The sequence below is a fragment of the Chelonia mydas genome, chromosome 6 (assembly GCF_015237465.2).
Source record: "Chelonia mydas isolate rCheMyd1 chromosome 6, rCheMyd1.pri.v2, whole genome shotgun sequence".
NCBI classification, from domain to species: domain Eukaryota; kingdom Metazoa; phylum Chordata; order Testudines; family Cheloniidae; genus Chelonia; species Chelonia mydas.
The window spans coordinates 16,764,956-16,792,224 of NC_051246.2; the positions used below are offsets into that span (position 1 = coordinate 16,764,956).

Here is a 27,269-nt window from a genome sequence, read left to right on the forward strand (position 1 = left end):
ACCCCCTGCAGGGGAGCAAGTCCTGCACCCAGCCTGGGGCTGATCTATCTGTCTGTGGTTCTTTTGCAGGATGAAGAGCTTTCCAGGAGGAGCCAGCTGCAGCGACGGTGAGGTGCCATCCCTATAACCTCCCCCCCCCCCCCCCCCCAGCCAAAGGGGAGCTGGTTCCCAACCCCAGCCCCCCTCTACCTGCTCCCTGGTCACTGGCGGGAGATGGGAGGCAGGTAAGGGGGTCCCACCAGGGAGGAGCAATGACCATGCACCCTGCTGTTTGGAAGGAGGAAGTGATGCTGGGATTCCCACGCTGGGCCCTGCCTGTTGCATTTGAAGGTCTTGCCCTATAGCGGCTGGATAGGAGAAGGGATTGTGCCCCATATTGGCCCCCCAAGCATCCAGGCTGCTGAGTGGGTGGGTGTTCCTATCAATCCCTCTTCACCCTGCTGACTCTTGAGTCCTGCCCCCATGAATCACCCCAGCCTTCCAGAGCCCCAGGGTGAAACTAACCTGCCCCTGGAGAGTTTTACCTCTGCCCCCTGCAGGCATCTGATCACCTGCTCTGAAATTGACCAGGGGCTTGTTAGTGGCCAAGCTCTGAACAGCTGCTGAGGCACAGGAGCCACCTGCCTGAAGACTCAGGCAGATGCCTCACATCTGGGCAGTTGTCTTCATAACCCTAAGGGTTACAACTCATTTCTTTTTCTCAGTGGAAGCTGGCGTGCCCAAATTTGACAGAGTAGGTCCCTCCCCTCCCCTGGGGCCGGCTTCCTTTGTAGGTGATGGATGTTCCTCTGTCTCATGCCCATGTCCCCTCCCCATCTGCCCCCAGCCACAGCTTCGTCATGGTCAAAGGGGCCGCCCTGCTCCTGCAGGAAGAGGAGAAGCTGGAGACAGTGCAAGAAGCCCCGCCCTCCCCGGACCAAATGCAAAGCCAGCAGGAGCAGCACCTGCAGCTGATGATGGGGCTGCTGCGGCAAGAGGACGCCATCCACCTGGTGAGACGGGGCACAGCTGGCACAAGGTGGCTTCCAGGAGAGACCAGACCAGGGGGCAGAAACAATGGAACAGGGGGCAGAGATGGGTGATGGGGACAGTTGCCACATCAGATCATCAAACCATTGGGTCCATCCAGCCCAGGATCAACGCTTCCCTTTACCTCCCTCCTTGCCAGCTTGCGCCATATCAGCCCCATGGACCCATCCAGTCCAGCATCCCCCCACTGTGCCCCATATCAGCCACATGGGTCCATCCAGTCCAGCATCTCCCCCGCCGCCCCAGATCAGCTCTATGGAACCATCCAGTCCAGCATCTCCCCACCATCACCCCTTACCCCAGATTAGCCCAATAGGCCGATCCAGCCCCACAGGCTCCAGTGATGCAGGAGCAGCTATCTCTGTGTACCCACAATGCATTGCTCCCACCCCCCTCGTCCTGGCACCCCCATTCGGGGGGCTGAGGTCCCCAGCCTGTGCTCTGGGCGGTGAGGGTGAGCACAGCTTGGAGCAGCCTAGCGGGTTTGCTCCTGGTGCTCAAGGAGGAAGCAACAACAGGATATATACTGTAGGTGGGGAGGGGAAGGGGCAGACTGCGCCCTCCATGCCTGTGTCTCCCTGCACTCCTACTGCCCCTCTCCTGAGCCCTGTTACTCACTGCCCCGCCCCCTCCCTTCTTCCCAGTCCCAGCTACAGCTGCCCCTCCCCATCCTGACTGCACCGGCCCAGTTCCTGCAGCACCCTCTTCCCCCCCCATCCCACTCCCCACAGCCCTGTGTGCACAGACTCCCTCCCTGGCAGGCTGGCTCAGGGCTGAAGTCCATCCATTGCATGAGCATTATTCATTGTTTGCAATCCCAGGCCTGGTCCCTCCCCCTCCCTGTCCCTGGCACTGGCCCAGCCTGACTGGAGAATTGTTAACCACTCCGGCGCGTGGGCTGCTCCACTGACCGGCAGGGTACAGGATGTCATGCCAGGCTGGAGAGGGCAGGGCTGGGCTGGGCAAAGTAGGCTCCTCCCCCCTCCCTGGTGTCACAGTACCCCTTGCTGGGGAGGGCAGGGCTGGTCAGGGGAAGGTGGGGTGCTGTCTGTGTGCAGCATGGAGGTTGTTGGGGGAGGGGATCCCTGCCTGTGGAATTTCATTTCTGAGCAGCCAGTTCCCCATTTATGGCTGAAGGGCTCTTGCTCTCACCTCCTGGGCTGGCAGCCAGAGCCAGCTGCACAGTCCAGCCCAGGGGACTCTGCAGGGAGCTTCCCTTGCTTGCAAGGCTGAGTCACGCTGCCTATGCCCCCAGGGGCCCCCCAGCCCTGAGAGCTGTGTGTGGATTGCTGAGCCCCAGTCACACACTGACCCCCAGAGCAGAACAGAGACCCAGGGGTTCATCTCTTAACATCCCCCTTACAGAGCCCTGACACTGAGCTGGGAAACCACTGCCCAGCCCTGCCCTCTCCAGCGGGGGATGCTGGGAAATTGGGGAGAAGGAGGCGCCTTCACTGCCCAGCCCTGCCCTCCCCAAAGGGGGTGCTGGGTCACCACAGAGGGGGCGGAGCCTACTCTGCCTAGCCCCGCCTTCCACAGCAGAGGGCACTGTGACACAGAGGCAGGGGCATATCAGGGGCACCGGGAGGTCACATGAAGAGGCAGGTCTCAGTCTGCCTTTGGCTTCATCTCCAGGCTGTGCGACTGGAGTCAACCCGACCCCACCGGATCCGGTATCTATTGCTCGTGTCGACGGAGGAGCTGGAGGGCAAGAGCGAGACAGTGCTTCTGGGCGTGGACTTCCCTGAAGAGGGGTGAGAAGATTGCGGGGGGTGCAGTGAGGAGCACGGAGGGATAGGGGATGCAAGGAGTGTGTTGGCGAGTGAGGCATGGGGAGGGGGAGCACAGAGGAGAGGGGAATTAGGGTGGGGGGGAGCAGGACTGAGGAGTGGGGGGTTCATGCCCCACGACCCATGGGGGGAGCCGCCTGAGCTCTCAGCACCAGAGTGGCCAAACTCTTTGCTCTGCCCTTGGGCTGCCCCCCAGCACCAGAGCAGAACCCTGGAGAGGCACAGGGAGCTGGAGTCTGTGGGGTCCTTGTTCCAAGTCTTGTCCTTGTTCCAACCTCCCCCATACCCCAGTGGGGACCCCTACACTCACCCCCTAGTCATGCCGTGCGCTCTGACCCCTCTCTCTGCCCCTAGGTCAGCCAAATGCACCCTGGGGATGGTGCTGCCCCTCTGGAGCGACACCCAGGTCTTCCTCGATGGCGATGGGTAAGAGATCTCAGTCGTCTGTGCTACCACACTGGGGAGATCTCCTGTGCGGGGAGAGAGGGAAATTCTGCCTTGTGTGCAATCAGGACTGCGTTTCACCCCCCCACATGCCACACACAGTGCCCCCAGCGAAAACCTGTCCTGCCCTCTGCTGGACGGAGATGGGAGTACAGGCTCCAGACTCATTGCCTGAACCACTGCCTGGCACACAGCTCCCCCTCCTCTCTCTGAACAGGGTCGTGGGACTCTGAGAGCCAAGCCAGCTCCCACAGCAGCACCACCAGCCATGGCCCACGCGAGGTGCTCAAGGTCCCGTGTGCTCTGCTGGGGCAGCTGCATCTTAACCAGCCATCACCAGCCCAGTCAGCAGTGAGAAATTGTACCAAAATGTTTCCTAACGTAGGAAATGTTTATGGGCCACCCTTACATTTCAGAGTCAACATCATAAACTGATACACATTTGTACCTCTCCCAGCTGTTGCTCTGAGCTGCCTGCATACTCAGGCAGATGCCACTGTGGTGATCTAAGCAATAATAACAACACTTGGCTCCTATCTAGGGCTTTTCATCAGTAGATCTCAAAGCACTATACAGAGAAAGTCAGGAGCATTAGCACCATTTTACAGATGAGGAAACTGGGGCACAGAGGGGGAAGTGACTTGCCCAAGATCACCCAGCAGACCAGAATCCAAGCCAGAAATAGAACCCAGGTTTTCTGAGTCCTAGGCCAGTGCTCTAACCACTAGCCTCACAGACCTCCTTAAACAGGAAGCATGTATTAAAGGAAACAGCCTTCTGTTCTTCAACTTGAGTCCCAGCTTTTACTCTTTTGTTTACCAGGGTCCTCCCAGTATTTGGAGCTCTTTAGTGCACACTGCGACCTCTGGTGGCTGTATGAAGTACTGCAAGGCCCAGATGTCACTTTTTCTAAAGGAAGCTGAGAGTCTGTGTGGGGATGGGCTTCTCAAATGGGCAGGGCTTGGTTTGTGGGGCGGAGGGGGAGAATACCAACACACTCTCCTCCCCCTGCAAATGGCTCATGTGGATCAGTGGTGCTGGCGCTGCTGTATGGAGCAGAGAAAGCCCAGCTTGACTCTCAGATCCCAGACGCTGCAACCCACCCCACCTCTGCTCATGCATGTGATCTGGGTTCCAGGGAGCTGCTGGGCTTGCACTGCGCATTTACAGAGCCTCTCAGTCCAGCTCTGTGTGTGAAGGGTGAATGTCCTCCTCTCCTCCTGCATCCAGCCCCCTCTCCCTGCCCAACCCCCCTGTGAAATCCCTGCCTTGCTCTCTGTGTCTAGGGGCTTCAGTGTGACGTCCGGGGGGCAGACGCGCATCTTCAAACCCATCTCTGTGCAGACCATGTGGTGAGTGACCCCCACACTGCCTGTCAAGTGCAGCTGGTCAGAGCTTTGGGATTATGCGGGGGATGGAATATCACTGTGGCTGGGACCCACTAGAACAAGGGTTTAGGGACAGAGTGGGAGAGACGGGATTTGAGCTGGACTGTGAGCTTTCCATTTGTTCCCCCCATCAGACTTGGAAAACAGGGGATATCTGTGGGGATAGCCCCAGGGAGGAGGTGTCATGGCTGCAGAAAGTAGAGGGATACCTCTGGGGTTTCCTTTGGGGGAGCTGTCAGGGCCACTGGGGCAGAGGGATATCTATGGGGATTGTCCTGGGGTGGAGGTGTGGTGGCTGTGGGAGACAGAGGGATATCTGTGGGGATTACCTTGGGGTGGAGGTGCGGTGGCCACAGGAGGTGGTGGGATATCTGTGGGAATTGCCCTGGGGTGGAGATGTGGTGGCCACAGGAGTTGGAGGGTATCTGTGGGGATCTCCTCCCCCTTATGTGTCCCTGTGCCGAAGCCCTGCAATCAATGGAACAGGATGTCAAGACTGATTCCCCACTCTGGCACTTCGAGTGCAGAAGGTGGGGGCCCGCAAGGATTCTAAAAATTAATACTGGCCACTCCAGGCTGGTATTGAACTCCCAAGGTCACGGTTTCTCTATGACCTTGGATGGGTAGCCACCCAAGTGCAAAAACCTCTTTGGGACCCAGGAAGGCTCACTTGGGAATTCCTTCCTATGGCATACCCTCAAGCCCTTTCACCCCCACCCCCCCACCAGGGAAGAGCTGAGAAAGAAAACAAAGGAAATCAGCTGTTGCCACCAACTAATTAAACAACATCTGCACAAACCTCTTAGGGACACAAAAATCCAATCCTGTTCTTAAAAATGGTAAATTTTATTAAACCCCAAAAGAAAGGAAATACATTTGGAACCTAGGCTTTTTGCTAGATCTTAAAAAAACAATTACAAAAATTAAGTATCAAGATAGCTCTCTTGAGGTTCAGCTTAAAAGTTACAAGCAAACAAAAGCATCTGGGGTTAGGACAGAGGAGTCCACAAGCCAATAAGAAATAAAAGAAATAACGCTAACTGCGTCTTCCTAGACATTCGCTGATTATTACATATTTGGGGTTTCAGATAAGTAGGGTTGAGGTATCATTTGATGCTTTTTCATACCTGGTTTTAAAGCTGCATACAGCATTGCTGCTCCGCTCTTTCCCGGAGAACCACAACACAGACAAAGGGAAGTTATTTCCCTATTTTAAAAAGTTCTAGCCTTCCCATTGGCTCTTTTGGTCAGGTGCCCACTCCTTTCCTTTTACCTGTGGGCTTGTTAACCCTTTACAGGTAAAGCACAGAATCATAGAATATCAGCGTTGGAAGGGACCTCAGGAGGTCATCAAGTTCAACACCCTGCTCAAAGCAGGACCAATCCCCAACTAAATCATCCCAGCCAGGGCTTTGTCAAGCCTGACCTTAAAAATATCTAAGGAAGGAGATTCCACCACCTTCCTAGGTAATGCATTCCAGTGCTTCACCACCCTCATAGTGAAAAAGTTTTTCCTAATATCCAACCTAAACCTCCCCCACTGCAACTTGAGACCATTACTCCTTGTTCTGTCATCTGTTACCACTGAGAACAGCCTAGATCCATCCTCTCTGGAACCCCCTTTCAGGTAGTTGAAAGCAGCTATCAAATCCCCCCTTATTCTTCTCTTCCGCAGACTAAACAATCCCAGATCCCTCAGCCTCTCCTCATAAGTCATGTGTTCCAGTCCCCTAATCATTTTTGCTGCCCTCCGCTGTACTCTTTCCAATTTTTCCACATCCTTCTTGTAGTGTGGGGCCCAAAACTGGACACAGTACTCCAGATGAGGCCTCACCAATGTCGAAAAGAGGGGAACGATCGCGTCCCTCGATCTGCTGGCAATGCCCCTACATATACATCCCAAAATGCCATTGTCCTTCTTGGAATCAAGGGCACACTGTTGACTCATATCCAGCTTCTCGTCCACCGTAACCCCTAGGTCCTTTTCTGCAGAACAGCTGCCAAGCCATTCGGTCCCTAGTCTGTAGCGGTGCATGGGATTCTTCCGTCCTAAGTGCAGGACTCTGCACTTGTCCTTGTTGAACCTCATCAGATTTCTTTTGGCCCAATCGGCTAATTTGTCTATGGCCCTCTGTATCCTATCCCTACCCTCCAGCGTATCTACCTCTCCTCCCAGTTTAGTGTCATCTGCAAACTTGCTGAGGGTGCAATCCACACCATCCTCCAGATCATTTATGAAGATATTGAACAAAACCGGCCCCAGGACCGACCCTTGGGGCACTCCACTTGACACCGGCTGCCAACTAGACATGGAGCCATTGATCACTACCCGTTGAGCCTGACAATCTAGCCAGGTTTCTATCCACCTTATAGTCCATTCATCCAGCCCATACTTCTTTAACTTGCTGGCAAGAATACTGTGGGAGACCGTGTTAAAAGCTATGCTCAAGTCAAGGAACAACACGTCCACTGCTTTCCCCTCATCCACAGAGCCAGTTATCTCGTCATAGGAGGCAATTAGATTAGTCAAGCATGACTTGCCCTTGATGAATTCATGCTGACTGTTCCTGATCACTTTCCTCTCCTCTAAGTGCTTCAGAATTGATTCCTTGAGGACCTGCTCCATGATTTTTCCAGGGACTGAGGTGAGGCTGACTGGCCTGTAGTTCCCAGGATCCTCCTTCTTCCCTTTTTTAAAGAGGGACACTACATTAGCCTTTTTCCAGTCGTCCGGGACTTCCCCCGATGGCCATGAGTTTTCAAAGATTTTGGCGAATGGCTCTGCAATCACATCCGCCAACTCCTTTAGCACTCTCGGATGCAGCGCATCCGGCCCCATGGACTTGTGCTCGTCCAGCTTTTCTAAATAGTCCCTAACCACTTCTTTCTCCACAGAGGGCTGGTCCCCTCCTCCCCATGCTGTGCTGCCCAGTGCAGTATTCTGGGAGCTGACCTTGTTCGTGAAGACAGAGGCAAAAAAAGCATTGAGTACATTAGCTTTTTCCACATCCTCTGCCACTAGGTTGCCTCCCTCATTCAGTCAGGGGCCCACACTTTCCTTGACTTTCTTCTTGTTGCTAACATACCTGAAGAAACCCTTCTTGTTACTCTTAACATCTCTTGCTAGCTGCAACTCCAGGTGTGATTTGGTCTTCCTGATTTCACTCCTGCATCCCCGAGCAATATTTTTATACTCTTCCCTGGTCATTTGTCCAATCTTCCACTTCTTGTAAGCTTCTTTTTTATATTTAAGATCAGCAAGGATTTCACTGTTAAGCCAAACTGGTCGCCTGCCATATTTACTATTCTTTCTACACATCGGGATAGTTTCTCCCTGTAACCTCAATAAGGATTCTTTAAAATACAGGCAGCTCTCCTGGACTCCTTTCCCCCTCATGTTATTCTCCCAAGGGATCCTGTCCATCAGTTCCCTGAGGGAGTCAAAGTCTGCTTTTCTGAAGTCCAGGGTCCATATTCTGCTGCTCTCCTTTCTTCCCTGTGTCAGGATCCTGAACTCGACCATCTCATGGTCACTGCCTCCCAGGTTCCCATCCACTTTAGCTTCCCCTACTAATTCTTCCCGGTTTGTGAGCAGCAGGTGAAGAAGAGCTCTGCCCCTAGTTGGTTCCTCCAGCACTTGCACCAGGAAATTGTCCCCTACCCGTCCCAAAAACTTCCTGGATTGTCTGTGCACCGCTGTATTGCTCTCCCAGCATATATCCTGGTGATTGAAGTCTCCCATGAGAACCAGGGCCTGCAATCTAGTAACTTCCGTGAGTTGCTGGAAAAAAGCCTCGTCCACCTCATCCCCCTGGTCTGGTGGTCTATAGCAGACTCCCACCACGACATCACCCTTGTTGCTCACACTTCTAAACTTAATCCAGAGACACTCAGGTTTTTCCGCAGTTTCATAGTGGAGCTCTGAGCAGTCATATTGCTCCCTTACATACAGTGCCACTCCCCCACCTTTTCTGCCCTGCCTGTCCTTCCTGAACAGCTTATATCCATCCATGACAGTACTCCAGTCATGTGAGTTATCCCACCAAGTCTCTGTTATTCCAGTCACATCATAATTCCTTGACTGTGCCAGGACTTCCAGTTCTCCCTGCTTGTTTCCCAGGCTTCTTTCATTTGTATATAGGCACTTGAGATAACTCGCTGATCGTTCCTTTTTCTCAGTATGAGGCAGGACCCGCGCGCTCCTGCTCGTGCTTCCTCTCAGTATCCCACTTACCTCAGGGCTTTGGTCTCCTTCCCCCGGTGAACCTAGTTTAAAGCCCTCCTACTAGGTTAGCCAGCCTGCTTGCGAAGATGCTCTTCCCTTCTTCGTTAGGTGGAGCCCGTCTCTGGCTAGCACTCCTCCTTCTTGGAACACCATCCTATGGTCAAAGAATCCAAAGCCTTCTCTCCGACACCACCTGCGTAGCCATTTGTTGACTTCCACGATTCGACAGTCTCTACCCAGGCCTTTTCCTTCCACGGGGAGGATGGACGAGAACACCACTTGTGCCGCAAACTCCTTTATCCTTCTTCCCAGAGCCACATAGTCCGCAGTGATCCGCTCAAGGTCATTCTTGGCAGTATCTTTGGTGCCCACGTGGAGAAGCAGGAAGGGGTAGCGATCCGAGGGCTTGATGAGTCTCGGCAGTCTCTCCGTCACATCGTGAATCCTAGCTCCTGGCAAGCAGCAGACTTCTCAGTTTTCTTGGTCGGGGCGGCAGATAGATGTCTCAGTCCCCCTGAGGAGAGAGTCGCCGACCACCACCACCCGCCTCCAAGCAAGTAGAGAATAGCTAGAAACGGGGATTTTGCAGCTAACTGGCTGGCTGGGTGTCCACAAAAGGGAGCTCTCCCCCGTCTCATTTGTCACACAGGGGCTGTGACAGTAAAGTAGTTCTAGTGCAGATGCCCCATTCCCAGGCACTAGCCAAGCAGCAGGGGAGCAGGTGGGGTTCTACATGGGGAGGACCCCCTCTCCCGCCAGTGGGCAGGAGTCTGTGCCTTGCGCTTGTTGTGTCTCCAATCTGATGTCTGTCTGCCTGTCTGCTCCCCTCCCCCAGGTCGGTGCTGCAGGTGCTGCACAAAGCATGCAATGAAGCTGTCCACAACAACCACTTCCCCGGGGGCAGCGCTCTGGGCTGGGCTGAGTGGTACCAGCGCACCATAGCCTCAGAGCAGAGCTGCATCAATGAGTGGCTGGCCATGTCCGACCTGGAGTCCGTGCGGCCCGACTCCCCTGCTCTCTTCTCTGACCGGTCAGTACCAGTGCTGTGGGCGGGGAGGGGTGGTATCGGCACATGGTGGGAGGCCGGGGGGCTCCCCCAACCAGCTTCATTCAGCGAGCCACACATGTCCCCCTCTCCCTGGGGCAGTCCTCAACTTGGCAGCCAGTGGGGATCTGGACAGGGCAGGGCTCCACATAAGAGCCTCGAACGCTGGATGCTGATTGGCTGGAAGAGTTCCCACCCCCTTGCTGGAGCACCAGGTTTGAATTTTCCCTAGAGTGTGTGAATTGGTTGGATCTAAGCCAAACCCTAGTAGGCGGATGGGGTCTGGGGGCAGAATCTGGGAGCCCTGTGGGCTTTGACACCCTACCTATTTCTGTGCCCCAGGCCAACAGAGCGTGAGCTTATGGAGCGGAAGATCCGGGCCAAACTGCGTGAGCTGATGGCCACGGCTGATCTGGAGAGCATCACCTCCAAGGAGGTGGGATGCATGGGGAGGAGGGAGAGGCGGAGGAATGGGTGGTGGAGGAAGGGGTTTGGGGTGGAAGATGGGGATGGGCATGCATTTGTGGGTAAAGATGGGCCTGGGAAGCGATTGGCTGCGGGAACGGGAAGGAAAGAGGGGCAGGATGTATGGGTTAGGGGGAAGTGGAGTACCAGCCAACCTTGCCTCCCGCCCTGGGGCCAGAGTGGGATCTTCCCTCTGATGCTCTGTTCCCCTTGCAGATCCGCACGGAGCTGGAGCGCCGCACTAGCTGCAGCCTGAAGGAGTACAAGGAGTTCATTGACAACGAGATGCTGCTCATCATGGCCCAGATGGATCGTCCCTCCAAGATCTTTGATCACCTGTACCTAGTGAGGAGCTGCCAGGGGCTGGGGAAAGCTCTGTCCTGGCCTCTTCCAGCAGGGGGCACTGCAGGGAGTGGAGCAGGAATGCAGGCTGTGGGGAGAGCTCCCAGCTATTCCAGTTCTGGCCTCTCCCAGAAGGGGGCACTGTGGGAAGTGGGGCAGAAGCACTGGTTGTTAGGGGAGCTCCCAACTACTCCAGTTCCATCCTCTCCTAGCAGGAGGAGCTCTTGCAGTTACTCAGGGCTGGACGTAGCCCCCTGGGGGTTGGACTTTCCTTGAGAAAGCGCGAAGGGAGCGGCTGCAGTCGCTGCCCCGGATTTCCCCATTCGTCCATTCACCCTGCTGTCCCCCTCTCTGCCTGTCTCTAGGGCTCCGAGTGGAACGCAGCCAACTTGGAGGAGCTGCAGCGCAACAGGTGTGTGCTCCGGCCCTGGGGGAGGGTTGGGGGAAGATTCCTCACCTGGCCCGTGTTGACCCAGGGCATCTTTCCATTGCCCTGCAGTGGCCAGACAGTGTAGAGAGGTTAGTGAGTCTGCTGCTGCTCCTAGGGCAAGGTCTGTCCCCACAGCCATCCATGACCGAGGTGCATACCTGGAGCCCAGGTGCTGGGGGATGGGCGTCTTGGAGGGCTCCTGCCCCTGCCTGCCTATTGTTCTCCAGGATGCAAGGGGCTGTCTGAGCTGACTTTGAAACCTGCCTCCTGCACTGCCTCACTGCACTGCTGGTGCTCCTAGTGGTGGGGCAGGGCAGCTTGTCTCCAAGGCTGCCTGCTGGGATGGGCACTGGGAGTAGGGTGTTTCGGGGTGTGGTAGTACTGGGGAGCCCCCAGCACCTCCCTCACTCCTCCTCTGTGTCAGAATCAGCCACATCCTCAACGTGACCCGGGAAATCGATAACTTCTTCCCGGCACTTTTCACCTACCTGAATGTGCGGCTCTATGATGAAGAGGCTTCTCAGCTGCTGCCCTACTGGAAGGAGACATATCACTTCATCTCGGCTGTCCGGTAAGCGGGAGGCTTTGGGGGAGGAATCGTACATGTGCTGATAACCGAGCGAATCTCCCCTCCCATCCCTGGAGAGCTGCTGCCTTGTCTGCTCCACACACCCCGGCCTCTGTCACTGGAGCTAAATGAGATCCCCAAGATGGTAGTGGCAATTGGTCCTTTGTCCTCTCTGTGCCTGCACTGTGGGCTGCAGCCTCTAGGTCGGGGCGGGCAAACTTTTTGGCCTGAGGGCCACATCAGGTTTCTGAAATTGTATGGAGGGCCGGTTAGGGGAGGCTGTGCCTCCCCAAACAGCCAGGCATGGCCCGGCCCCCACGGGACTCCTGCCCCATCTAACCGCCCCTGTTCCCTGACGGTCCCCCAGGGACCCCTGCCCCATCCACCCCTCCTTCTCTCAGTCCCCTGACCGCCCCTGGACCCCCTGCTCCTAACTACCCCCCCGGGACCCCTGCCCCATCAAACCACCTCTTCTCCCTGACCGCCCCTGGACCCCCCATCCCTAACTGCCACCACCACCCTATTCAACTGCCCCTCTCCTTCCTGAGTGCCCCCTCCCCGGGACCCCTGCCCTGCTCCCTGTCCCCTGACCACCCCCCACTGCCCCATCGAACCCCTCCTCTCCTTCCTGACTGCCCCCCCAGGACCCCTGCCCCCATTCAACCCCCCTGTTCCCCACCCTCTGACTACCCCGACCTCTATCCACGCCCCTGACCACCCTCCAAACTCCCCTGCCCTCTATCCAATCCCCCCTTGCTCCCTGCCCCCTTACTGTGCTGCCTGGAACACCTGTGGCTGGCAGTGCAGCTGCATCAGGACAGGCAGCTGCTCTGCGCAGCACAGAGCACCAGGTCAGGCCAGGCTCTGCAGCCCCACCGCCCAGAGCATTGCGCCGCACGGTGACATGGCTGCAGGGGAAGGTGGACAGCTGGGGAGGGGCCGGGGGCTAGCCTCCTGGGCCAGGAGCTCATGGGCCGGGCAAGACGGTCCTGTGGACCGGATATGGCCCGTGGGCCATAGTTTGCCCACCTCTGCTCTAGGTGGCAAGATAAACTGCCTCTTGCAGAGTCCATTAGAAAAGGAGTGAGTGTGGGGGAAACATGTCCAAAGACGTGCATGGGAAGGATCATATGTAACCTGGGTCACGTGTGGGCACTGGAAAAGGAAGCGTGGAGGGCATCTCTGAGATAATCATCATAGCTTATTACTCCAAAACAGCAGCCATGACCTGGTGGTGTCTCTAATCTTAAACAGCTCCTCAGGAGGACAGATGTTGACGGGGGAAGCATTCAGATATTTGCCTAGGCTCTCCACATTCACATCTGGGGCTGTTCCTCAGCTTCCACTTGATCGTATTGTCACCTGTCTCTGCCACCCCAGCTCTCACTCCGATTTAGGAGTACATCTGTGTGTGACGGAGCAGGAATTTTCTGTAGTATTTTTACGAGCCCTGTGTGTACCTCAGTTTCCCCTATACCTTGCATGGCGACCTGGTGTGGGGAGAAAAGTTTGCTCTCAGTGAAGGCTGAGACATGGTGCGTGTGTGTGTGTTTGTGTGTTCATTCATATGGCCTAGCTGACATAAAATGGGTTGTTAAAAAAGGAGTGCGGGGGTAGCTCAGTGGTTTGAGCATTGGCCTGCTAAATCCAGGTTTGTGAGTTCAATCCTTGAGGGGGCCATTTAGGGATCTGGGGCAGAAATTGGGGATTGGTCCTGCTTTGAGCAGGGGGTTGGACTAGATGACCTCCTGAGGTCCCTTCCAACCCTCCTATTCTAATACTAGCAGAGGCCGACCCATATCAATGGAACATCTGAGAAGACAATGGAAAGCCCACTCACCAGGACATTGACACCTAGCAACCAATGACCCCAGAGGGCTGAGGATTTCCCTGCCTCTCAGGAGGGAAGCTGAGCAGAGAGCCCCAGAGGTTCAGGCTCAGGTGGCAGGGAGGCCATAGGGCCTGCCCTGTGAATCATAGAATATCAGGGTTGGAAGGGACCTCAGGAGGTCCTCTAGTCCAACCCCCTGTTCAAAACAGGACCAATCCGCAATTTTTGCCCCAGATCCCTAAATGGCCCCTCAAGAATTGAACTCATAACCCTGGGTTTAGCAGGCCAATGCTCAAACCACTGAGCTATCCCTCCCCCCAGAAGGAGACTGCTTCGGTGTCTGGCACCACAAAGGGGGTCCCCCAAGAGATTGTTCAAATTTGGGGTGTTGCACCGCCCTTGGGGATCCGCAATGCAGGGTTTTCGTTCAAGGTCGTGCCTGGAGGGAGTGGTTGTGAGGGAATCAGGTTCTCCAAGTTCTTCTGCCTCTTTATTACTCTGGAGCTTGCCACAGAGGTATTTGGGGTAAGGGGTTTTCAGAGACACAGCTCTTTCAGGACTTCAGCCTCATGGATGAAGAGAACTGGATAAATTCATGGAGGTTAAGCTATTAACCAGGATGGGTAAGGAATGGTGTCCCTAGCCTCTGTTTGTCAGAGGGTGGAGATGGACGGCAGGAGAGAGATCACTGTTAGGTTCACTCCCTCTGGGGCACCTGGCATTGGCCACTGTCGGTAGACAGGATACTGGGCTGGATGAACCTTTGGTCTGACCCAGTATGGCCGTTCTTATGATGGTGGAATGTGTCCGTGCAGTGGGTATCTGGGATCATATACCTGTTTTGGTCTCTCCTTTCTACCTCACTGACGATCGTGTAGTCCCTGCAAGGCAGTATAGCTACAGTTTAAAAGTGCCTGTGATGATCCTGTGGGATTGATTGAGTTTCAGTAACAATTTTGTGTGCATAACTCATGCTGGACCATATGGGGCACAGTACTCTGGAGCTAGTACCACAGGGCAAGACTGGTTAGTTGGTGTGCTTTGGGGTAAGCTCCCCTTTTATGTGGGCCAGTTTTTGGAGTATGCAATTCCTGGAGTTCACTTTCTTTTTCAGTTTCTTGATGTGCTCTTTGAGTGCCAGCGTTCTGTCTGAGGGAAGGGAACAGAAGGAGACTCCGCTGATTGGAAGGCATGAGATGCACTGTCCTAGGGTTGGGGGTTCCACGACCACCGCTCCCAAGAGGCGGAGGTGGGTGGTAGTGGTCGGGGACTCTCTCCTCAGGGGGACTGAGTCATCTATCTGCCGCCCTGACCGGGAAAACCGAGAAGTCTGCTGCTTGCAAGGAGCTAGGATTCACGATGTGACGGAGGGACTGCCAAGACTCATCAAGCCCTCGGATTGCTACCCCTTCCTGCTTCTCCACGTGGGCACCAAAGATACTACCAAGAATGACCTTGAGCGGATCACTGCGGACTACGTGGCTCTGGGAAGAAGGATAAAGGAGTTTGAGGCGCAAGTGGTCTTCTCGTCCATCCTCCCCATGGAAGGAAAAGGCCTGGGTAGAGACTGTCAAATCATGGAAGTCAACAAATGGCTACGCAGGTGGTGTCGGAGAGAAGGCTTTGGATTCTTTGACCATGGGATGGTGTTCCAAGAAGGAGGAGTGCTAGCCAGAGACGGGCTCCACCTAACGAAGAGAGGGAAGAGCATCTTCGCAAGCAGACTGGCTAACCTAGTGAGGAGGGCTTTAAACTAGGTTCACCGGGGAAGGAGACCAAAGCCCTGAGGTAGTGGGATACCGAGAGGAAGCACGAGCAGGAGCGCGCGGGTCCTGCCTCATACTGAGAAAAAAGGGACGATCAGCGAGTTATCTCAAGTGCCTATATACAAATGAAAGAAGCCTGGGAAACAAGCAGGGAGAACTGGAAGTCCTGGCACAGTCAAGGAATTATGATGTGACTGGAATAACAGAGACTTGGTGGGATAACTCACATGACTGGAGTACTGTCATGGATGGATATAAGCTGTTCAGGAAGGACAGGCAGGGCAGAAAAGGTGGGGGGTGGCACTGTATGTAAGGGAGCAGTATGACTGCTCAGAGCTCCACTATGAAACTGCGGAAAAACCTGAGTGTCTCTGGATTAAGTTTAGAAGTGTGAGCAACAAGGGTGATGTCGTGGTGGGAGTCTGCTATAGACCACCAGACCAGGGGGATGAGGTGGACGAGGCTTTTTTCCGGCAACTCACGGAAGTTACTAGATTGCAGGCCCTGGTTCTCATGGGAGACTTCAATCACCAGGATATATGCTGGGAGAGCAATACAGCGGTGCACAGACAATCCAGGAAGTTTTTGGGACGGGTAGGGGACAATTTCCTGGTGCAAGTGCTGGAGGAACCAACTAGGGGCAGAGCCTTCTATGACAAGATAACTGGCTCAGTGGATGAGGGGAAAGCAGTGGACGTGTTGTTCCTTAACTTTAGCAAAGCTTTTGACACGGTTTCCCACAGTATTCTTGCCGGCAAGTTAAAGAAGTATGGGCTGGATGAATGGACTATAAAGTGGATAGAAACCTGGCTAGATTGTCGGGCTCAACGGGTAGTGATCAATGGCTCCATGTCTAGTTGGCAGCCGGTATTAAGTGGAGTGCCCCAAGGGTCGGTCCTGGGGGCCGGTTTTTGTTCAATATCTTCATAAATGATCTGGAGGATGGTGTGGATTGCACCCTCAGCAAGTTTGCAGATGACACTAAACTGGGAGGAGAGGTAGATACGCTGGAGGGTAGGGATAGGTTACAGAGGGCCATAGACAAATTAGCCGATTGGGCCAAAAGAAATCTGATGAGGTTCAACAAGGACAAGTACAGAGTCCTGCACTTAGGACGGAAGGATTCCATGCACCACTACAGACTAGGGACCGAATGGCTAGGCAGCAGTTCTGTAGAGAAAAGGACCTAGGGGTTACAGTGGACGAGAAGCTGGATATGAGTCAACAGTGTGCCCTTGTTGCCAAGAAGGCCAATGGCATTTTGGGATGTATAAGTAGGGGCATTGCAGCAGATCGAGGGATGTGATCGTTCCCCTCTATTCGACACTGGTGAGGCCTCATCTGGAGTTACTGTGTCCAGTTTTGGGCCCCAAACTACAAGAAGGATGTGGAAAAATTGGAAAAGAGTCCAGCGGAGGGCAACAAGAATGATTAGGGGGACTGGAACACATGACTTATGAGGAGAGGCTGAGGGAACTGGGATATGTTTAGTCTGCAGAAGAGAAGAATGAGGGGGGATTTGGTAGCTGCTTTCAACTACCTGAAAGGGGGTTCCAAAGAGGATGGATCTAGGCTGTTCTCAGTGGTAGCAGATGACAGAACAAGGAGTAATGGTCTCAAGTTGCAGTGGGGGCGGTTTAGATTAGATTATTAGGAAAAACTTTTTCATTATGAGGGTGGTGAAACACTGGAATGCATTACCTAGGGAGGTGGTGGAATCTCCTTCCTTAGAAGTTTTAAGGTCAGGCTTGACAAAGCCCTGGCTGGGATGATTTAGCTGGGGATTGGTCCTGTTTTGAGCAGGGGGTTGGACTAGATGACCTCCTGAGGTCCCTTCCAACCCTGATATTCTATGATTCTAATGTGACCATTAAGTATACTGGATATTCATAGAGCTCAAGGATTGTACCAGCCCACGATAGTTTTGCTTGGCCTGATGGTGTTTCAGGTGGAAGGCATAAGCTGGTGTCTTGGTAGGGCTGGCATTCAGGATCCATGTGTGATAGTACATTCGGGAAGCCAGTTAGAATGTCCTCCAATCTTTCCGACTGGGTAGTGATGCAAAGATCATCTGCCTAAATAAATCTTCACACATTGGGAATTCCAGCTGGTCATTTGTGTAGACATAAACCAGAAGGGTGACGCCACGGAACCTTGGGGCAAGCCGTTCCATTGAGAATGACATAGACTTTTCTGGCCATCCATCACAACAAAAAAAGGTCACTTTCTGAGCAGGCAGGTGACTTGGGCCACCTTGCTACTTCAGTAGAAGCACACAATAGTTAACAGGGTTATAAGTAACTGACAGGTCAACAGCACAACTTCTCTTAATTTTACAGGCTTTGAAGACATTTTTCGATGTATTGAGTTAGGTTTACAACTTGGCCACAGGCAGGAAGGTCCCTGGGCATGGTCATCAGTCAACTGCCCTTCTACTGCTGGTGCTATTCCATCTGCTATTGTCTGTTCATATAGCTTGTAGGGCAGGGGTGGGCAAACTTTTTGGCCCGAGGGCCACATCTGGGAATAGAAATTGTATGGCGGGCCATGAATGCTCACAAAATTGGGGTTGTGTTGCGGGAGGGAGTGAGGGCTCAGATTGGGGGTGTGGGCTTCGGGACGGGGCCAGAAATGAGGAGTTCAGGGTGTGGGAGGGGGCTCTGGGCTGGGGGGGGGCAGTGGGGTGCCGGGGTGGGTGAGGACTCTGGGGGTGTGGGCTCTGGGGAAGGGCTGAGCATGAAGGGTTTGGGGTGCAGGAGGGTGCTGTAGGCTGGGATCAAGGGTTTCAGAGGGTGGGAGAGGGATCAGGGCTGGGGCAAGGGGTTGGGGCATGGGGAGAGGCTCAGGGGGGCAGGCTCCATGTGGCTTCCAGAAGCAGCAGCATGTCCCATCTCTGGCTCCCATGTGGAGGTGCAGCCAGGCGGCTTTTGCACGCTGCCCCGTCCACAGCGCTGCCGCCTGCAGCTCCCATTGGAGCGCCGGAGGGGGCCATTGGAGCTGGAGCCTAGGAGCCGGAGCGGGGCCATGCTGCTGCTTCCGAGAGCTGCATGGAGCGGCCCCCGATCCTGCTTCCTGGCCAGAGTGGGGCAAGCCCCAGACCCTGCTTCCCAGCAGGAGCGCAATGGCCAACTTAAAACTGCTGGCGGGCTGTAGTTTGCCAACCCCTGTTGTAGGGTAAGCAGAATAAGGCTCTTGAGTGGTAATGTTACAGAGTTTAGGGTCGTTATGTGGTTTGAGTAGTGCGACAGCTTTGGCCTGTTTTCACCAGTGTGGGTACCTCCATGCAGGAATCAAAGAAGTCAAACAGCCACTTCTGTGCTCCCACCCTGAAGCAAGGGTACCAAGAAAAATGGGGAGCAGGGGGCCATGGCCCCATCACATTTTACCGGCTGTAAGGGTGAGCGATGGGGGGCGGGGTCTTGGGGGGAAGAGGTGGCACGAGGGCAGAGGCTCAGGAAGAAGGGGTAGTGTGGTGGGAAAGGGCTAAGAGTACATTCGATCTCCCAGAATCCAGCTGCCTCTCCATGTTCCAGCGTTTTTGTGGCCGTGTCAGCTCCTGGTGTTGGAGCTGATCGTTGTGGACTTTGCTGTCTCCTGCTTGACTTGTTCCATTCAGCACACAGCTGCGTGGGCGGGTTTACGGGTTGTGATGCATCATCAGATGACTGCGGCGGTGCACTTTGGTTGTAGTCCATGGGGGGTCAGCTCGCGAATGGTGGCCTGTGCTTTTTTGCTTTCATGGCACAAGTTTGTTGCCAGAGGGATCCAGGTCAAACAGGTCTGAATATCTCCTTGAATTGCTGGTTTGTCTGTTCTGAAGCCCCAGTACAGATAGTGTCCGAAGTCCCTGGGACGCTTCCTGGCGGTACCCAGGATTGTGCAGCACCTAACTACCACCTGCCCTTAGCATGAGAGAGCCTTGTCTGTGCCTGCCAGAAATCAGCTCCGTGACTCCACCAGCAACTCAATCGCCCCACTCTCAGTCTGCACAGACACCGCTGTCCCTTTGCAGATGAGCAACAGGCACGCTTCAACCCCTGAGCATCCCCCTGGAGCATTCAGCCCCTGCTCCACTGGACACTCGCAGTATGTACCGATCCGTTGTTCGTTTGGGACCGTGCCCCGCAGCTTCCCACGTACATCTCAGCTCACCGTACTGCAATACATTTATAGGGAAAACAAGGTGAGGCAAAATAACTTGTTCGCCTCAGCAGGCTCAGTCCTTTTTAGCCTTGGAGACTCAGGTCTGGGACAAGGTGAATCCTTACAGGTGGCACAGGGTCCTGCTACTCCTCTCCTCAGTCAGTCCCTTGTGCTTGTTTTCCTTCCCTTCTGGGGAGTGAGTGCAGCCTCCCTACTGGGAAGGTCAGGTGTCTTGCTGCAAACAGCCTGCTGGCAGCTTCCCTGCTCCTCTCACTCCCTCACTCTCCCGCTCCTACCACCCAGGGGAGGGTTTAAAAAGGTCCCAAGTAGTTGGAGTCAGCTGACCCTAATTGGTTCCCTAGCAGCCCCTTTTCCAGCTGAACCTTATTGCCCTGTGGTTCTCTCTCCTCAGTGGATAGGGAGGGGCCTTTTAATCTCTTGGGACTAATTACTACCCCCCTTTTGTAGCTGTTTGTCCTGGGTTTACCACATATCTCCCCCCCCCCACCCCCTTGTCAACACTACGGGGTTGGGCTACTTGGGTCGGCAAACAGTGCACTCTCGACAGGGCCATCCCGCATTGCCATGTTGGATTCCAGACCTATGTTGTACTCTGAAGTGGAAGGGTTGAAAGCAACAGGAACCATCTCGTCACTCTCAGCCATTTTTGTCTTTATTTTGGTGTATCCACTGCAGAGGGGCATGGTCCGTGACAAGGGTAAACCTCCGTCCCAGTAGATAGTAGCGGAGGCTTTCTACAGCCCATTTTACCGCCAGGCATTCTTTTTCGACAACGGCGTATTTCCGTTCCCTAGGCAGGAGCTTCCTACTAAGGAAGAGGATGGGGTGTTCATCATCCCCGACCATTTGTGAAAGTACTGCCCTCAACCCTACATCAGAGGCCTCGGTTTGTAGGATAAACTCCTTCCCCCAGTCTGGGGCCACGAGTATGGGGTCAGTGCAGAGGGCCGTCCGTAGATCTGAAAAAGCGTCTTCAGCCGCGGTCGTCCATCTTACTATCCTGGTTGCGTTTAATCAGGCTGATCACTTCAGATCATTGCTCCGGAGTCAACTCTGGGGATATTCGCACTTGATGAGGCTGGTCGCTTTTAGGGGATGGTGCCCCTAGCGCAACCACATGTGCTTCTCTATCCTGCCATGGTTTCAGCAGGTTTCTATGGTAGATCTGCTCCAGCTTCCGGCAACCCGGCTGTCGGACCTTATAGTCAACTTCTCCTATGGCTTCTATTATCTCATATGGCCCCTGCCACCTGGCCAGGAGCTTGCTGTCTGCCGTGGGTATGAGCACCATTACCCGGTCTCCCACCTGGAACTTCCGAGTCGTTGCTTGGTGATTGTAGTATGTCCGTTGGGTCCCTTGGGCCTTCTCCAGGTGTTCGCACACAAGGGGGGCGACTTGGGCTATCCTGTCTTTCATTTGCAATACATGTTCAACGATGTTTCTCCCGAGGTTCGGCTGTTCTTCCCAGCCCTCTTTGGCCATGTCCAATACGCCTCTGGGGTGGCGACCATATAACAGCTCGAATGGGAAGAATCCAGTGGAAGCTTGGGGAACCTCCCATACAGCAAACAGCAAGTAAGGTAGCAGGGCCACCCAGTCTTTCCCATTGTGACTAACCACTTTCCGTAGCATGTTCTTCAATGTTCTATTGAAGAGTTCAACAAGACCATCGGTCTGGGGATGATAGACTGACGTCCTGAGGGTCCATATATGGAGCATTGTACATAGGTCCTTCATTAACTTAGACACGAAGGGGGTCCCTTGGTCCATCAGGATCTCTTTAGGTATCCCTACTCTGGAAAAAATCCGGACTAATTCTTTGGCTATGGTCTTGGACATGGTGTTCCGTAGGGGTACGGCCTCTGGATATCGGGTGGCATAATCTAATACTACCAGAATGTACTGATGACCCCGGGCTGACTTCTCCAGTGGCCCTACTAGATCCATAGCTATTTGCTTGAATGGGATTTCAATAATTGGTAGAGGTACCAAAGGGGCCCTTAGGTGTGGTCGGGGCTCATGTAACTGACATTCCGGACAGGAGGTACAATATTGCCGGACCGCTGCATAGATGCCAGGCCAAAAAAACCTCTGCAGAATCTGATCAAGGGTCTTATCTACCCCTAGATGGCCCCCAAACAGATGGCTGTGGGCCAGATCCATCATGTCCCTCTGATGCTTCTGTGGGACCAAGAGTTGTTCTACGACTTGCTCTTGGACCCGGACTACTCTGTGTAGCAGATCACCCTTAATCACATAATATGGCCCTGGGCCCTTGACTCTCCCCTCGACGGGGACCCCATTTACCTCAACTACTTCTTTATGAATATTGCTTTATATTGGATCATTGGCCTGATCCTGACCAAAATTCCCGAGTGAGGTCCCCATTTGTCCAAACTCAGGGGGATCTACCTCTGTCTTCCCCTCGGGGAAAACCCCCGGGGAACTAGGTCCAGCTATTAGTTCGTTGACCTCCTGCCCCACCCCGCTGTCCGTTGAGCCACCTCTTTCCTCTACAAGCGTAGATTTTTGGTACTGGGTCAAGATCCTCGTTCCCCTCCTTTTATCCACCCTCCATTCCCTCTGAGTCTTCCGGGGCTTTCCCAGTGGGGAGAACAAATCCTGGCCAAATTCGTGGAAGGCTCGGGGGGGCGTTATCTATCTGGGCCACCCCCTGGGTCCCGGGTTCATTATTTTCTTCCACTTTCTCCCCAGGGAGTAGGCTATCAAATCCCGGGACGTCTCGTCCAATAAGGACTGGGTAGGGGAGTTTCGGAACTACTCCCACCGTCACCTTAGTGGGGTTTCCGAGAACTTCTATTTTTACGGGGATGGTTGGATAGTAACTGACATCCCCATGCACACAGGATATTCCTGAGCATTTGGCCCGGGACAGTTGGTCCTGCCCGACCAGCTTTCCTGAGACCAGCATGATTGCACTTCCCAAGTCTACTAACGCGGTGGTCTCTATACCATTCATCTTAAGGGGTCTAGTGTATCTATGAGGGACCATCGCAACCCCTACTAGACTTATTAGATCACATGGTCCCCCTATATCTCCCAGTTCGTATTTCATGGGCTCTTCTAGATTTGGGCATTGGGCAAAGATATGCCCCAGTTTGCCACATGCATAACATCAGTACTCTGCTCTTGGCAGCCCCCGATTTTTCGGGCTGCTGAGCTTTATCCATAGCTGTCTCTGTGGTCATGTCGAAATAGGCCTTCTGGGGCTTCCCACACAGAAATGGAGCCAGGATACCTGCCCACAGTGCCATCCTCCCGACTATCGTCCTCTGTAGTCATCTTCTGTAAATAGTTGCTTGCCCGCAGCGGCTGGATCCCCTGGGGCCCGTGCGTCAGTGTGGTCAGGGCTTTTAACTGGTTCATTAGTTCATTCAGGGTGGCTCGATCTTGAGCCGCCTGGTTCATCAGTAATTGGTTCGTCTCCTGTCCTGACTCTTGCTGGGCAGCCATCTGCACCCTGGTAGCCTCTTGTTGGGCCGCAGTGGCCTGTACCAACGCCTTCACTACATCCTCCATTTTTACCCTGCCCTGAGATGGCTTGCCACAGAGCCTTACTCACTCACCACATCCCACTTCTGACACCATGTGTGGCAAAATACCTTGTTCGCCTCAGTAGGCTCAGTCTTTTTTAGCCTTGGAGACTCAGGTTTGGGGCAAGGCGAATCCTTACAGGTGGCACAGGATCCTGCTACTCCTTTCCTCAGTCAGTCCCTTGTGCTTGTTTTCCTTCCCTTCTGGGGAGCGAGTGCAGCCTCCCTACTGGGAAGGTTTGATGTCTTGCTGCAAACAGCCTGCTGGCAGCTTCCCTGCTCCTCTCACTCCCTCACTGTTCCCCTCCTTCCACCCAGGAGAGGGTTTAAAAAGGTCCCAAGTAGTTGGAGTCAGCTGAACCTAATTGGTTCCCTAGCAACCCCTTTTCCAGCTGAACCTTATTGCCCCAGTGGTTCTCTCTCCTCAGTGGATAGGGAGGGGCTTTTTAATCCCCTGGGACTAATTACTAGTCCCCTTTTTTAGCTGTTTGTCCTGGATTTACCACAAAGGATAAGGTTATTTATCAAAGAACAGAGATTGAAATAACAGCAAGTAGTTAGAAGCACTGGAAGCAGCTGGTTACCTCTAAAACAAAATCATAACCTGCCTTCTAGAGCTTAGACACTGTCCTGTCTCGTACAGGCTTAGCTTACCCAGAGTCATTTTCCCAGCTATTAACCAGGCCAGCTGTTGCCCTCCATAAGACAAGCCACCTCACAGCTTGTCCCCTAGGTGAAGGAATATAGATGTCTTTCTGCATTCTCCCCATATACCAGACTAATTCTTTGATCTTAGTCAGAACCTGGCAGCCTCCCTGCTGGGTGTTCCTTCCTGTAGACATTGTGAGAGTTTGTTGCCCTCACGGTCTTGATTAGCTGGTGGCTTCGTACGCAGATTGATTTATATTGTAAGCCACGCACAACACCGTGGTCAGTCAGGGAGAGAGAAGCGCCTCCACCTTCCTGAACAGAACCTGTTCCTTCCTTTCATAACTTACATACCTGACAGAACAAGGAGCACTGGTCTCAGGTTGCAGTGCGGGGAGGTCTAGGTTGGATATTAGGAAAAACCATTTCACTAGGTGAAGCACTGAATGGGTTGCCTAGGGAGGTGGTGGAATCTCCTTCCTTTGAGGTTTTTAAGGCCCAGCTTGACAAAGCCCTGGCTGGGATGATTTAGTTGGGGTTAGTCCTGCTTTGAGCAGAGGGTTGGACTAGATGACCTCCTGAAGTCTCTTCCAACCCTAATCTCCTATGATTCTACCTTAAGAATGAGTGTCCTGTAGATACATTCACATGTCTCACCATGATTAGGGCAACTGGAGCATTACTGGCGCATTACTGGCTGTTGGTAGAGACCTCACGTGCCTCCCTTCGGTGCATTATTATGTAGAAGTTAGACCCAGGGGAATCCCTGTAAAAATCCTGTGCCCCCTTATGCCCTCTGCCAGTTGGCACCAAAGGGTCTCCATGTAGCAGTCCCCAGGGATGTGCTCTGGGGCAATCGTCAACACTGGGAGACAAATTCTCCCCAGCGCTCACACATTGGAGTGATACTACTAATGGACTTATCCACTTCCAAGTTAAAGCAGCTGTTCTGTAGGTGAATCTCAGCCAGTACTTAGCTTGCACCACAGCCTCTGTTGTCACTTGCGCGGCCTGTGCTGCAATCTTGGGCTCGCTGCTGTGAGCTCCCTTCAGGAGTTATCTGCAGACAACTGGGGAAGGGGAGGTGAAGAAAGTGCACTGAGCCCCTTGTGCCTGCCTCACCAGCCCCTATCCTGTAACAGGGCCCAGAACTCGCGGGTGTTGGTGCACTGCAAGATGGGTGTAAGCCGCTCAGCCTCCACGGTGATCGCCTACGCCATGAAGGAGTACGGCTGGTCGCTGGAGCGGGCCTACCGGCATGTGCAGGATCAGCGCCCCATCGTGCACCCCAACCCCAGCTTCATGAGGCAGCTGGAGTTCTACCAGGGCATCCTGGATGCCAGGTAACTGGAAGGAGGGGGAGAGGCCTTGCCCCCCAGCAGGGGTTCTGTGACATCAGGGAGGGGGAGGAGACTGCCCAGCCCTGCCTTCCCCAGCAGGGGGCACTGTGACATCCAGGTGGGGGAGGAGCCTACACTGCCCAGCCCTGCCTTCCCCAGCAGGGGTTGCTGTGACAACCGCAGTGCCTCATGTTCAGCTCAATGTGTCTCTGCATAGCCGACACAGCAGCCTGTGGGAGCAGAAGGCAGGAGACAGCCAGTGGGAGGACACGGTGAATGGGAGTGACACTGGCAGCGACCAATCGGAGAGTGAGGGGAGCCTGTGCCAGGAGATGCTGAGTTTGGAGGAGGAGCCAGGGCGGCAGGAGGAGGAGCCAGCCACGACACCCCAGTATTGTTTCCGGCCCCTGCGGGAGCCCCCTGAGGAGCCAGCCCAGACCCAGGCCCCAGCAGGGGGCAAAGGGCCCCGGACCTTGGTGCAGGAGGCAGAGGAGCCAGGGGGCTCAGACGACTCAGGGGCTGAAGAGGTCCGGGGGCACCTGGCCGTGCTGCAGGTGCCAGAGATACCCAGGACACCGCGCGACCGGCGCATCAATCTCTATGCCGTGATGAGGAGCATCAGTGAGATGGACAGCCCTGATGCCCCCACCCCGCTGGGGGGTGCTGCAGAGGGGGAGGTAAGTGGCACAGCCAGCAGGCATCATGGGGGAGGGAGGAAGCCCCAGGTGGTGAGATCTAGGGCTGTGGGAAGGTGCCATGCAGCTGGAGGTGGGGCAGGAGAGGAGGGATTGGGGCCCAGCAGAGAGAGAGCCTGGGTCTATCAGTGACCCGGGCATACCTGTTCTCTGATCGCCGCCTCTCCTCTTTCCTGCAGGTGTTTGTTGCCTCAGGGCACGAGTCCCCTGTGGAGTGCCCCCACCAGGAACCTGCAGTCCCACCATCACCGCCACAGGACCAGGAGGAGCCGGGGGCATCAGCGCCAGGTTCCAAGGCCAAGCAGCACCCACCGCAGGCCCCAACAGACAAGACAGGCAAGCGACGGGGCCGACAGCGCAGCCGGCATGTCCCTCGGAGCCATGCCCAGGCGTGCAAGCAGATCTCCTACCACCCGGTGCCGGGCAAGGTGCACAAAGCCTTGAAGCACGTGGAGGGCCCCAGCCCCAGAGCCACAGCCCCACACCGGGCTCGTGTCATGGAGCACCGCTACTCCGTGGCCCAGCTCATGGATGCTGCCCTGGTACTCAGCCGCACCAGAGAGTTCGAGGAGCGGCTGGAGGCTGCTGGCCGGGAAAGACCCACAAGGGAGGATCCTGCTAGGTCCCCGCCCCCATCACAGGCGCCCCAGCCTGGAGGAGGCGCTCTCCCCCCATCACGACCCAGAAAGATGGTGCGGCAAGCCAGCGTGGACCTAGATCCTGGCTCGGGGTGAGACTCCACCCCCTTAGCCCCGCCTCTGGCTGTGGCTCTGCCCCCATATCCCAGGGTACTGCCATGGATGGTATTGGGGCCTAGCAGCTGCCCTGTGCCGTTTGGGGGCAGGACATTTGATACCGGAGACCTCAGTGCAGATCACCCTTGGGGGGCAGGGCCTGAGTGCTGCTGGGGGTGTGGCCAATGGAAGAGAGGGACTCTATGGTGAAGACAGCCCCTCCCCCAAATATGCATCCCTCCCATCCCCCCGCAGATCTGGAGGAAGGATGGAACATTCCCCTGTGGGGATTGCTCTGTCCGCCACTCATGCTGCACAGGCCCATGCTGCCCTGAGGCTCCTGCCGTGCAGTTGAGCAGGTATTACTGGGGGAGGATGGGGGGGCATGATGCCCTGTGTTGTCCCTCCCCACTAGCCCTTTGCTTTTGTGCCATTGAGCACTGCTTTGGTCAGTAGGGTCAAAAGGTGCCAACCCCGTCACTGTGCCTGAGGAGAGAGGGGGTGAACCCCTCCTCCCTTTCCCAGCTCTGCACACATGGACACCATACCATTTCGCTCTGTGCCAGCCTCACTCCGTCTGTGAATAAAGAGTTAATTCACTTTGCAGTTGGCTCTGGGCTCCTCCCTTCCCTGGGGTCCCCCTTCCCACTGGGACATGGGCTTCTGTGCCCCCTGCTGCCTAAGGATGGGACAGGAAGCAAGGAGCAGTCACCCAGGCCAACGCCCTGGGAGGTGGGGTCTGGGACCCAGCCATCCAAGGAAGAACTAGGGAAAGGTGCTGGCTCAACAGCACTGTGATCCCTGATGCTC

At 54.8% G+C, this 27,269-nt stretch overlaps 1 protein-coding gene across 2 annotated transcripts in view; it reads left to right on the forward strand.

Annotated features, from left to right (window-relative positions):
• Positions 1 to 27,063, forward strand: part of SSH3 (slingshot protein phosphatase 3) — a 31,782-nt gene extending 4,719 nt beyond the window's left edge. For both annotated transcript variants that reach the window (XM_037899358.1, XM_037899359.1), the window contains 13 exons: positions 70 to 107; positions 827 to 992; positions 2,665 to 2,783; positions 3,174 to 3,245; positions 4,550 to 4,615; positions 9,712 to 9,906; positions 10,264 to 10,357; positions 10,603 to 10,731; positions 11,094 to 11,140; positions 11,583 to 11,729; positions 24,833 to 25,033; positions 25,248 to 25,707; positions 25,905 to 27,063. In XM_037899358.1, coding sequence (XP_037755286.1) covers positions 70 to 107; positions 827 to 992; positions 2,665 to 2,783; positions 3,174 to 3,245; positions 4,550 to 4,615; positions 9,712 to 9,906; positions 10,264 to 10,357; positions 10,603 to 10,731; positions 11,094 to 11,140; positions 11,583 to 11,729; positions 24,833 to 25,033; positions 25,248 to 25,707; positions 25,905 to 26,459 — 2,289 coding nt within the window. In that variant the 3' untranslated portion in view covers positions 26,460 to 27,063. The remainder of the gene's footprint in view (positions 1 to 69; positions 108 to 826; positions 993 to 2,664; positions 2,784 to 3,173; positions 3,246 to 4,549; positions 4,616 to 9,711; positions 9,907 to 10,263; positions 10,358 to 10,602; positions 10,732 to 11,093; positions 11,141 to 11,582; positions 11,730 to 24,832; positions 25,034 to 25,247; positions 25,708 to 25,904) is intronic.
• The last annotated feature ends 206 nt before the right edge of the window (positions 27,064 to 27,269 follow it).